Below are 12,569 nucleotides of genomic sequence, written 5' to 3'. Positions count from 1 at the left end.
CCAATGCTAGTGCTAGTTGGCGAAGCTGGCGATGCTGGATGAGATGTTGGAGCAGGGGGGGAGAAGCGGGAGGAGGCAGATGAAGACATGACCAAGACGAGTCCTGGGAGTACTCGCACACGAGTGGTGGGCGAGCAGGTCCCATGGAGATGGACGATATGACGCATAGCAGGAGGAGGGGTGCGGTAGAAAGGAGTAAGAGCAGAACCGAGGACGACTACTGGCCGGTTCGGGATCCCTCCTTTCCCACCCCTGGTCTTGCGAGAAGTTGATCAGATCACCTTCTAGAAACAATTCCATTTTCTATACTTTTTTCCTTTCCTGCATCTTCACCCGGCCCCTGATCCTGGGATCGCTGTTGCTGCTGGGAAGAAAAATCAGGCGGGATGAGGTGGAGGGATGTGGGAGGTCGGCTCGCTCTGGCCGAGACCGAAGTCTGGATGTGTGCCGTGAGCTCAGCAACTATGCCGGGAAAGGCTGGATGGGTTTAGAAAAGATCGGGCTGGGGCGCAAAACAGTTGTCGCTGCGCAAAAGAGTTGGGACAAGGTTTTGGGTCGTGAAACTCCACATCAGGTGGTCGTAGAAGTTTGGGTGGAAGGGAAAGCAATGCAGAGTAAGGTCAGGGCCCAAAGAGAAACATCGGACTGCGCAGATCGAAGGTCTTTGCGCCGTGTGTGGCGTACCGGCGGCGCGCGCGTGGCATGGGGAGGAGCATTGATCTCTTCTTTTCCCATGTCCAGGGTCTGGGGGAAAAAGCTACGACGCATGAACAATGGGATAAGTGACCGAGAAGGTCTCGTCTGGCGCGATTCATAGGACGAAGTACGGCAAAGCGGGTGGAGGGAAGGCGGGACGACTCAACAGGGCACCGGGGGAAACGTAGAATGCGCTGTAACGATGAGATGTTGGAGCAGAGATACGTTGATTTCTGTGCTGTGGTTCGCCAGATTGCGATAAATCGTACTTTGACGATGACGATGGTAAGGAGAGAAGTCGAAGTTGAGAGAGGCAGTATCCTGGCTGCCGGGGTGCTGGGTAAGGTACCCTGGCCCGGTTGAAGAGGTTAAAAGTGGGGTCGCGTCTATCGCCCAAAGGCCGAACCGCACGGCCGACCGCCGAAGGGCCGTCGTCCACCGTCGCGGTGCCGTGGGCTCCTGGGCAGCCTTCCATTCCCGCCCAGAAATTCCCTTCCCAGGCTTGGAGTACATCCAGCCACGGCTCGAGCCACGAATGCGCTGCTGCCATTGGTCTAGAAAGGAGACTAGAATCCGAGTGCCCAATAAGAACCCAGGCATTTCCTGAACTGTCCAGTCACCGCTGCCTCTTGGGGCCTGGGGGCCGCGCAAACGGGCCGGTAGTAACCCCACCGTGGCTACGCCGAAAACGGGAATCACAGCCCCGAACGGGCCGGCCGCTTCTGCGACCGCGAATATGTTCGCGCCCCACTTTCTTCCCTTTTCTGACGTCCATCAGGCTCTGGGTTCCATGAGATATCCAACTTCACCAAATCACAGCCTTCCTCTGGCCGCATCACCGGCCGCATCCCTCCAACTGTCGCGGCCCTCTTCGACCCGGTCCATTTTGCTGTGCAGCGTGCTCCTACGACCGTCATAAACACCTCACAAGGCTTTCTTCGAAGCATAGGACCGCTGTTCCCTCCGTGGTTCCAAACTCCCGGAAATCGGTTGGAACGCCTTACAAGCCAGAAGGAAGGGGGTCCATGGCCGAGAGGCCTCACGATGGTCCTGGTCTACCCTACCCTAGGCAGTTGGGTATTCGGACTTGTTCGGTGCAACCTAGAGCCAACCAGACTGGATCAGCGACAGGATCATCACGGTATCTTATTCGTCTTCTTGTACGGCTCCCGATAAACAGCCAATCACTTTGATCGACGATGGCGTGAATAGATTGAGGCCTGTTGGACTTGACATCGGCCTCTGCGGCACTTCCTCAGCCGCAGAAGCCTTTGACGGACTGACCGGCAGTGCTTGACCATAGCCAAGCATCAACGGCTTCCCCATGGGTCCTTAGGCAGACGACAGGGGCAAAAGGGGCTTCGCAGGATCACTGGTAGAGGCATCTAGCGTCGTGATCTATTCATAGTCCGTGTAAGTGCTGTCGTGTCACTATGGGAGTTAAGAGTCATCCTGCAGACAGGCGCGATAGCCGCCTACGTGAACTTATCTCTCAGGACTCGGCAATCTTCCAAACTTCAGAGCAAAACAGGGCTTAGGATGTGACGTATCTCGACAAAGAAAGTGTACCAAGTCTAGACCGGGAATGCCTGGGCAAGAGCAGGGCGGTGTCCCTTTATGTCACATGACGCCAGGCTGACGATGGTGATCGATGGGTTAGTATGAAACTCGTAGTCACACAGTGATGATTGAACCAGCCTGGCAGGTATACCTAGCGGAAGTGCAGAGAGATTGCAATATGGGTTGTATCGGGATCACAAAAAGCCGCGCAATCGTCTCTTGGGCGGAAAGTGGTGGGTTTAAGGTTACCGGCACAGGGAGGCCATCTGATATCTACTGCCGAGCGGAAGATGCCCTGAGCTTCGGTCACTTCGTAGCGCACACTTTGGCCTAACCCTTTCGGAACCACGTGCAGTTTCTGCTCATCAGTCAGGTAAAGCTTCCGCTTGCAGAACTCTGATTCATACCTGATTGATAACGACCTCACAATGACTCTGACATTTCAGAGTTTGATGCAACTGGCAACATTGATAGCAAATCATAGAGTCATGTTGTCTGATGGCCAAATCAGTTCCTGCAGCGGATGTCGTTCCTGGTGAATGAGAGATTCTGAAATTATTGTCTGAACTCTTCACAAAAGTACTGTGCCTCTTCTGAAACGAAAAGGTTTGTTCTCGATCAGACGACCTGCTGTCTTCCCAACACCAATCCTTTACGAAAGGTGAGTCTTACGATGCGCAGCCTACTTGCGAGACTTGACTGACCACGTCTTCTCCTCAAATCGAACCACGCGACCTGAAGTGTGGCCGGACTCAAACACCTGCCTCCCAAGAACAACATCCATAATGACACCAATCTGAAGTAAAGCCAAACAACACGTAAGAATGCCACACAGCTGCGTGACAACGGGCTTATAGTCGGCGTGAACAGCATATACAGTAGGCATAGCCGCCAGAGACCAACCCGCAACGTAACAAAAGGGCAGTATCGGCAGCACAAAGACGCTCTTCCACCCGTTGAACCACTCGCGGTACCGGTACGTCATGGCGATGCCTAGGAACACGGCCGAGACGTTGCAGAATGCCCACCAGCAGGGGAACAAACTAAACAGCACGAGGGGTTGGTGGCCGTAGTAGAGGTATAGCCCGCCGTAGTTGAGCAGGCACTCCTCCAGTACGACGTCGAACAGACCCGCGAGGCCAAGAAACACCAGCAGCGTCTTATTGCTGACCCCGCGCATGAGCGCACCAAAGATGGTGCATCCGAGCACGGCGCCAAAGGACCACCAGATGATGCCGACGTACAGATCGAACTCGCGGCCGAGAAAGGTGAACATGAGCTGGGACGGGTCGTGTGACTGCGACCAGTAGCAGTTTGCGAGGTAGTTGTCCACGGCCTCGGGCAGAACGCAGGTCGCGGCGCCGAGGGTCAGGGCCGTGGGCACGGTGGAGGACCAGCGCTTGCTTTCTGCGATGGAGATGAGGACGAAGATGAGGGAGAGGGCGAGGAGGATGGCTGATACGACGCGGACGTGTGATGCGTCTTGTGCGAAGGCGTCGTTTGGGGGGGCGACGGTTCGGAACGTCGAGTCGAATGAGACTTTGACTTGGGCGTTTTGGGCGAATGTGAGTGGCAGCATCGAGAGGAGTGAGGCTGCGGTGAGGACCGGCCGGCTGAGAATCTGTTTCATGTTGGAGTTCTGTTGTTCGGGGAGTGAGGATGTAAGACGATGTACAGTGTGGGTGAGGTTCGAAGAGTTAGGTAAGGTCGAATAGTCGAAGAGTGTCACACCTAGGATTTGGACTTCGGAAGCCTCGTTACAAGTGAAGATGTCTTTTATACATCTCCAGACGGCTGCGCTGTTCCGAGTTCGTGAGCTCGGGACCGAACGAACCCGTCCAGCGTGAGGCTGTGGTCGGAGATTTCCCACATGCAGGTATCCGACCATATCCGCAGAGCCCATTGCCATGTTGCCACAGAAGTTGAAGAAAAATATTGAGATGACGTATCAATAGGCCATCTCAGAGAAGCGGGACCCAGAAAGTTGCCGCGAGGTCTTGCGACATGCTTCCACGATACCAAAAGTGGTAGTTCGGAGCCGAGCTTGCGATGTGAACGATGGATTAGTATTTGGCGCCGAATAGACTGCAATTCGCCTCTAAATACGATCCGCTGAGGATGCAGTTCATTGAACGAATCATTTCGAAAGCAATTCCATCATCTCGATCTCAGGTCGTTCCTTCGTTATTCCTCATAAAAAGCCTGTGGTCAAATTACCCGGCCTGAAGGCGTATAGCCTCTTTATATAACACATTCCTGCTGCGAGGTATGAGCACGCCCAAACTCCGTATACCCCAATCTATAGCCGGACTCTACGACGAAAAGGAAAAACAACGATTGTAATGAAATGGGTATAACACATCGCCTACATCACCTTGCCCCGGCGATCCCCCGGCTCTCCTTGCGCCCCCTTTTCTTCCCTGTCGCCAGCAGAGCATTCCGCCGGCGGTAGAACTTGATCGATTGAGTGGTTCGAGTGCGACATGATATCAATCGTTGTACGGACATTGATGACCGGCCGGTCGCGCGCCTGCGTCTCCTGGACGTGGCTCCTCTGACCGAGATCAGAAGACGGCCTCGACGCGTCGTACTCCTCGTACTCGTCCCGCCCGTCGTCCCGGACCGTCTTGTTCAGCTCGATATCGGACCCGGTGCCGGACAAGGCCCGGTCAATGTCATTGAATGTCCGTACGGTGGAATTCGAATTTTCGGATTTGCCTCCCCTGGCGACGGCGCCGGACGTTTCTTTCGTTCCTGGGTGGCCGCTCGTATTGACCCAGCCCGCGCCAGACGGACGAGATTGTTTGCTCTTGTTGCTCCATCCAAAACCCCAGTTCTGGAAGAGAGGCCGAAGACTGGTGACCGAAGCCGCGATGATGCCTAGCGCCGGCTCCAGGACACTCCAGATGGCGACGTCGCTGTGGAGGGGAAAAGGTTAGCCAGGTGCTCCTGTCAAGTCAGACATTTGGGGACGTACATTGTTTCGTAGAGGAAGTCTGCCGAGATGGCGAGACGTCTCACATATGGTATACGTACTATAAGAGCAACGCCAGCACTAGATGTTTGTTAGAAACAGGATGCTCCGCCACGGTATTGAGGATATCTTGACTTACACCATGCCCATACTCAAGAGAACAGCAACAAGTGCCTTTGTACGCCGGTTCAAGTTGACGTTCCATAAGAGGGCAATCGGCAGCAAACCCATGCACCAATCTGATATCGCCGAGATGATGCTGTGTGCAATGGTCGCGTCCGGGACTATGTTGAAGTTAATACACGACCCCGGGTCTCCGTACAGCTGCCTCCAAAAGTAGGATGGAGGCATGCACTGGAAGGTCATGATGCAGAAGAAGGCGATGGAGATCATCCAGACGACGACGAGGTTGGCGTAGATGATCCAGCGGTGAACTTTGTTGAGAGCGAGACGGAGGAGGAGGAGACAGATCGAGGTTCGGATCGCCAGCGTGATCGGGGAGTATAAGACTTCGCAGATGTACCAGGCTCTGAGGGAGACGGCGGCTTGGTCGACCGTGAGTTCTGTGATGTGTTTTCCTGTGGCACCGTTGGTGATGCCGTGGAGGGCGATGCCACCGTATGCTGTGTAACCAAGCTGCGAGATGTTCATGTCAGTGGCAAGTAGGGAAAAATGAGAGGGTCGGAAACAGTACTAACCATGGCCCCGAAGATAAGCCAGTCATCGACGGCTAAGCTCTTGACGATGCATACTTTAACGTAGGCTCTTGCCAAGACAAAGAAGCCGGCCGCGAGCATAAAGGACAGCTGGACAGCAAAGAGCTGCATGCCTCTGTATTGGATATCATTGTGCGGAACTCGTGTTTCTAGTGAGCCGTCCATGTTGTAAGTCGAGATGGCGAAGTATGGCTCAGGCAAAACACCAGAGACATCGGGGCTCCCACTGACACGGAAACGCGGATGGCGAGATCTTATAAGCCCTCCCACTCTCAGCCTGGCGTATGTGGCCCAACTTGCGCCATCCCATATGTCAGAAAAGAATACTCAGTGGGGGGTAGGGAGCTCAGAGAGGAAAAAGAAAACACCCATACATGTACCGGTTCCCCACGAGGGGACCAGGTCTTGAGAGTGTATCTCTCTCAACTACTTTAGATTGAAACACCCCAGGCCCAAATCGTGTTCTTCTCCATCTAAAGATTGCATGTTCCAGAAAACCTTCTTTTACAACGAAATTTCGCTTCAGAAATCTTCCTCTTAAGGCCAAGTTCTCCGTGCCGATAATCCGTGGTTAACACCGCCATTGCGATAAAAACGACAGCTATACGAGATGCAAAGATGGAAAAGCAATACCTTCAATCGGGTCACTTGCTGGCTTAGCAGTACATCCTGCGCCATGATGGAGAGACAGGACGCAACTTGCAGCTGCCGCGAGGAAGCAGGGTTCAGGACAGCCACGCCCACGTCCAGGGTTTGACTGGGATTGACAAGTTCAGGGTCGCCCACCAGGCCTGCATATACGCACAGAGAAATTGCTAGTCGCCAGGCGCACGACAATTTTCTCTCCGGTAGTTCCGCGACTCCGTGTGGTTCTTGTTCATCTGCAAGACAGATGCTTTGGGAGAAAGCGAATCCACACTTGGAGAAAAGAAAACCCCACAAAGTAGGTAATACGGGGTCGAGTGGGATGATGCCAGTCCTACACTAGGGTCGGTTTCTGACTGGACTATTTTGGATCTTCGGCATCGTTGGTCCGTAGAAGAGGAACCCTTTTCGTCTGAAAAGCATGGCTCCGTCGCCCAAGAATCTGACAGGTATGATACGCCGTAGCGAGTATGTGACAAGAATGGGTTGTGATAGAGGTTTGATCAGCTTTGTCACGCCAGAGGCTATTGGTTTCCTCAAGGACCACATCAAACCAGTAAGTGTCACCTCACAGACCCAGCCAGTCTGTGATCAGGATGAGATTCCCTGTATGACTGTTAAATTGATGATCTCGCGGTATCCGTACATGCCTCCCAGGCGGATGCTCGATATGAAAGCGGAGATGGGTTCCAAGGCTCCGGATCGTGACCAGGTCCATAAACCGCGGGCCAGGGGGGCAGCGTCATATCTTGGAGCTTCAAAAGTGCACAATGTGCAAGCAGCGAGAGTGTATTATTATGATCCTGCTAGATGGCTGGTGGCGAGAGGCCATAGCTCTTGATCGACAGAGAAAATCGTCAGTCCGCATTGACTTATTTTATCTCCTAGAAAAAGAAATCATTAGTCGGAGCAGCAAGTTGGGGACCACAACAGTCGAGACTCGATGCTGGCTCTCTCAGTTATCGTTTATGACCAAGTATTTAGCCTGCTGGTAAGCAGACAAGAACCCGATAACCATGCATTTGTTGTGCATCAGGATGGTTCTTTGAGGCCTGCTTCGCAACGTGGTCCCTCGGTGCATGTCTTGCCTTGAGCATTTTGCCTCTGGGAATTGGGTGGTTGCGATTCGGCCGAAGCCGAAGGACCATCATTATCCGTACATGGGGTACGCTGATGGTACCCTTACGGGAAACTGCGATAATCTGGAAGAGTTTTCTCGGTCTCGAGGGCCGCCTGGCGTTCGGCAAGTTTGCCCATCGTACGATGCGAAAGAAGGCAGAGTAAGCCAGAGTGGACGACATGGATACCCGAGTGAAGTTAGATTGGATCGGTGGATGGGCAGCAACGGAGGACAATACTGTCTCAGTGTATCGGCCGTACGAAGAACCACTCGTTAGTTCAGCCCTTCCCGCGGCGGGACCAACGTTCGTTTAGCCAAAAGGCTGGCGAGTCATTGCCATCGGCCGACGAATGCGAAAATTGCCAGTACCTACATGTGTGGGCCACGTCGTGCGGAACCGCGAAGTTCAACGGGGAAGCTTATCCAGGCAGAGCCGGTGCAGGTTGACTGGTTGACTGACCTGTCAAATGGTGGCAGAGAGGGGCGGGCAGACAGTATCGGATTATGGCCGTGGCTGTATTTGAAAATGCCTCCAAGCAAATGCCGAGGCGGTCTGACGGTCTCGAGGAGGAAAGTCGAGGATGAAAGCAGAAAAGAAAGTTGAGGTTGGATGGAGATGGAGGAGGTCCAACGAGACCGAAGCAAACACCAGGGTAGCACAGGCCGGGGGAGCCTGCCGGAGCCAGGGGTATTGAATGGATTCGCCAATCGAGGAAGCTCCAGGGTTGGATAATTAGCAGGCGTTACTTTACGCCAGGCACGTTGCAGTGAACCTTGTTCACTCAGGTCCCAGGAGCAAGTCTGAAGTTTGAACTTGGCAATGCCGGACAGAAGCCGCGGTGGCATCCCACGCGGAACTTGTTTGCTTGTCAGTGTCAATCAAATTGCACTGACAGAGCGAGGTGCATTTAACAGCCGGCCAAAGTATCCATAGGTAACCAGGCAAATGCAACTTGGTGAGATATAATTGGGGTCAGTAGCTCATCGTATCAGGCCCACGGGGGAGAGTCGAGTTCGATCAGATCGTCCCCGACTGACAGCTCAAATAGTGAACAATGCGCTCGATCCTGTAATTTGCTTCATTGGCGCTTACGTGGGCCACCTCAAGAGTCGAAAGTAGGCTGGACCGAATTTCTGCTCGCCGACCAGATCATCGTAGAAATTCTACCAACTTAGCTTCCTGCCCCTTCCTTTTGTTGAGTGCGAGCGTGCGAGAACTGATTGATGTGAAGGCAGGATCGAGAATGCCGTTGCGCTAAGTCGACGAGCATCAAATCCTTAGGCTAAATGATATGTCACTTCTCAACAACGGCTTTTGTGGCCCGTTGTCTCCAACAACGACAACAGCTGGGTCCGTGAATGTGAGAGAATTGGCGCTTTTGGCGACTGGGCTCCTTTCTCCTCTTTGCGGGCTTTGGCTGTCAAACGCCATTCTCTCGGGAGAGGCTTGCCTACTACGCGCGCCACTTGAAGCAGTTGGCGGGCTCTAAGCTTCACTGTCTCACTCGCTGAAGATAGCTGTCGATTCATGATTCACAGCCACTTGATGATCAATTCGATGGACCAGTGAACTATCCGACAACCGTTAATTTGCAAGTGGCAATGAGGATAACGTCTCAAATCTTAAAGGCGCCCGTCAGCATTTGAGGTCCGGCCTACAACACAGACGATCCGATGACCGGTTGACCGGGTCCCATGACAGCAAACATCAAAGACCTCAGGGCTCAGCTGTGGCGTGTTTGCTTGTCTTTCTGTGCCGCATGTCAAATACACACTCAAGATTAAAACCTCTGTGTCCCGAGGTTGGCCCGTCAGGAAAAAGAAAGTGAACGGGGAGTGGTCAGATTATGACGTGGTTTGCATGAGCGGGGGTTGGGCCCCTATATTCCGAAGAGGGAGGGGAAACACCGGCAAAGTCAACGATAAGGAGCTGTATTGAGGATCCATAACTACGGCCGGGAGAGCATGGTCATGTCGGTGCACAGGGCCCTCCGTACGGGAGGTATTCTGCTCTCGGCTCACTCCGTGTCGGGTCCGGGTGCGGGGTACATTATGAGGACGGAACGGCAATGGGGTGGGGTCTCAAGCTTCGGGGACGCATAGGCCCTCCCGCCGATACGATGGCCGAATGTCTCCCATCATGAGATGACCACGTCATTGCTAAGGCTGATATCATGATCCAGTATGCTAGATGCGCCGTGGTGACTGCCTGAAGCCTTGGCATGCGATGCACAGTGTCCAATTGAGACAGATGGAGATCATGCCGGACGAATTGTCCCGCTCTTGAGTTACCACAGCAAAGCTCAACCCAATGTGCAAGCGGACGGTTGTCTCCGGGCTCCCATGCAAGAATCGAGTTGTTGAGTGCGATCAGAAAATACAGAGCCGCAAAGCTCCTACTCTCGGAAATTCAACCAATTATTTGCGCATTCATGTGAGGGAAGGAAATAGCGCCTGAGCCTAGACCGCACAATGTTTCTGTAATTGCAGTCACCATGACGTCGTTGATGAGGTATGTGGGTAACCGTTCTACCTATGCACCTACCTCCTTCTAGTTACTATACTTGTCTTGACGACACGATGGATAGTAGCTTCCTTGCTGTCTTTGCTTCGGTCGTTATAATTCTTTCCCTCAGAAGTCCCGTCCTTCCTTGACATCCCAAACATTGCTCATCCATCTACACCTCTGTGCATCCACAGGCTCAGTAATCGCCCACACCACAATGACAGACAAATCCCAGTTCGAGGAAGGTATGTTACTTATGTCATGATACTGCGCAACAGAGAGAAAGCTCACAACTCGTTACCAGGTTACAAGGTGCCGGTCACAGACCAGAGCTTCCCCGGCAAGGAGGGAAAGCTGCCCGTCACCCCTCTTTTCGACAGAGTCCCAACTGCAGATGGCGGCTCCAAGCTGTATCAAGCTGCAGGAAAGCTTGAAGGCCTGAAAGCCGTCATTACTGGTGGTGACTCTGGCATCGGCCGCGCCACAGCAATTCTCTTTGCCATGGAGGGCGCCGATTCGCTCATTGCGTATCTCCCTGACGAGGAGGAGGATGCTCAGGAAACCAAGAAGCGTGTCGAGTCCTATGGTCGCAAATGCCACCTCATCGCAACTGATATCACTGATGCCGCCAATTGCCAAAAGATTGTCGACACTGCGCTGGAGAAGCTCGGCGGCATCGACATCCTCTTCAACAATGCCGCATACCAGATGATGGTCGAGAATATCAAGGACTTGAAGGAGTTAGTTGTATAAGCCGGCTCGCTGCTTTTTCCCGCGTACTAACAGACATTGCAGGGACCAGTGGATTCACACTTTCAACACCAATATCCACCCCATTTTCTACCTTTCTAAATACGCCTTACCTCACATGAAGAAGGGCGCAACCATTATCAACAACGCCAGCATCAACGCTTATATCGGCCGTCCTGATCTCTTGGATTACACCTCCACTAAGGGCGCCGTCATCTCCTTCACTCGTGGGTTGAGCAATCAATACTGCGACAAGGGCATTCGCGTCAACGCGATTGCACCCGGCCCGGTCTGGACTCCATTGATCCCCGCGACCATGAATGAAAAGGCTCAAAAGGAGTTCACAAGTCCCATTGGACGCCCGTCGCAGCCTTCAGAGATTGCGACGTGTGTGGTTTTCCTGGCTTCCACCGACAGTGCAAGCATCACCGGACAGACGATCCACTGCAACGGCGGTGTCATTGTCAACGGCTAAAGAGGGAAGCGAGACATTTTGTGCTACATAGATACCGTACGCTCGGTACAGGTCCTGGTTTCTTAGACAGGGTGCTAAACATCAAGGTCTAGAGAACAAGTTAATAATTCCATGATCACAACTATTCACTGTGTGAGAATAGAAGAGAACCGTGGCAACCTCCATATTCTATTCTGATTCCAAGGGAAATCCAAAGAGCCTCAACTGCGGCGACCATTGAGCATGTGTTAGCAATTATCTTTTGCGGTGACTACATCCATCTGCTTAGAGACCGATTCGGCCGACGGCAAGGTCCCAGGCGGGAACGCTACCCACAAGAGATTGAATAGCGTGGATGAAACAGGGGACTGGGATGAAAAGAGACCAACCACAGGTCGCCAATCGTCCACCAACAGGAGGGGCGAGGGGCAGATGAGAAGCGCGTCGTGCTGCGTGCATGACCTGCATTTCTAGTGTGCTTCTGTTGCATGTCGGTCGATATTAGGACGTATTTGCGCTGGATTGACAAGTCTGCCCTCATTGGACGGAGGCAGACCGAATCTTGCTTAGATCATATGAGCTTTCAAACCCCTTTATCTCGCTTTCATCATCAACAGGATGTTGATGTTTTGGAAATGCTACTTTGGCGGGGAAACGTGAACCGGCCGAGCCGATCATAGGCGATGGTTAGCTGTCCACGTGCGATTGGCGTACGGATACCTAGGGCTGGTCCAACGAGGTTCCCGCGCTATGTTTACCTTGGTCGCAAGACAGGCCCTTAACACGCGCATGCAGATCATTGGATTCTCCTGCGCATCAGTACCTACACGTATCGTGGTTGAGCCGCAGGCCGTGACTTGGTTCCTGTTCTGTTACATGACACGTCGAAGCTTGTTGGGTTCTATCTCTGAAGGCGAACTGCTCGAGCCTTGACGTCGTTCCCGCAGGCGGGCCAGAGTCATGTCGCGGTATCCTACTGCAAAATAGGCAGCGGGACGCAATGCAAACAAAGATCTCTGGGAAACTCTATTACTGCGTTGTGGTAATGGAGCGGGCCGCTGCTAAGGAAAGACAGAACGACGATGAGCATGACAAGGCAGATAATCTTGTACTCTGCTACGTCAGGAAGCAAGGTCCCCTTTGTCTAG

General features: G+C 53.1%; 4 protein-coding genes across 4 annotated transcripts; 1 reads left to right on the top strand and 3 right to left on the bottom strand.

Moving 5' to 3' along the window:
* Positions 1-12: 12 nt before the first annotated feature.
* Positions 13-768, bottom strand: CLUP02_06106 (uncharacterized protein; the record flags this gene model as incomplete). Its single annotated transcript, XM_049285110.1, has 4 exons — positions 13-257; positions 334-477; positions 545-563; positions 685-768. The coding sequence occupies 4 exons, from the start codon at positions 766-768 to the stop codon at positions 13-15; spliced, it is 492 nt and encodes a 163-aa protein (XP_049142253.1).
* Positions 769-2,938: 2,170 nt separating this feature from the next.
* On the bottom strand, positions 2,939-3,886 carry CLUP02_06105 (uncharacterized protein; the record flags this gene model as incomplete). The annotated part of the gene is made up of 1 exon (XM_049285109.1): positions 2,939-3,886. One exon carries the CDS (start codon positions 3,884-3,886, stop codon positions 2,939-2,941), a length of 948 nt encoding a protein of 315 aa, XP_049142252.1.
* A 735-nt stretch (positions 3,887-4,621) lies between these two features.
* CLUP02_06104 (uncharacterized protein) lies at positions 4,622-6,111 on the bottom strand (the record flags this gene model as incomplete). The annotated part of the gene is made up of 4 exons (XM_049285108.1): positions 4,622-5,174; positions 5,234-5,311; positions 5,370-5,866; positions 5,929-6,111. 4 exons carry the CDS (start codon positions 6,109-6,111, stop codon positions 4,622-4,624), a joined length of 1,311 nt encoding a protein of 436 aa, XP_049142251.1.
* A 4,323-nt stretch (positions 6,112-10,434) lies between these two features.
* Positions 10,435-11,442, top strand: CLUP02_06103 (short-chain dehydrogenase; the record flags this gene model as incomplete). Its single annotated transcript, XM_049285107.1, has 3 exons — positions 10,435-10,462; positions 10,522-10,957; positions 11,013-11,442. 3 exons carry the CDS (start codon positions 10,435-10,437, stop codon positions 11,440-11,442), a joined length of 894 nt encoding a protein of 297 aa, XP_049142250.1.
* Positions 11,443-12,569: the final 1,127 nt, after the last annotated feature.

This window comes from Colletotrichum lupini, chromosome 3, assembly GCF_023278565.1.
Source record: "Colletotrichum lupini chromosome 3, complete sequence".
NCBI lineage: Eukaryota > Fungi > Ascomycota > Sordariomycetes > Glomerellales > Glomerellaceae > Colletotrichum > Colletotrichum lupini.
Note: the sequence above shows the minus strand (reverse complement) of the source record. Positions and strands in the feature narration are given on the sequence as shown.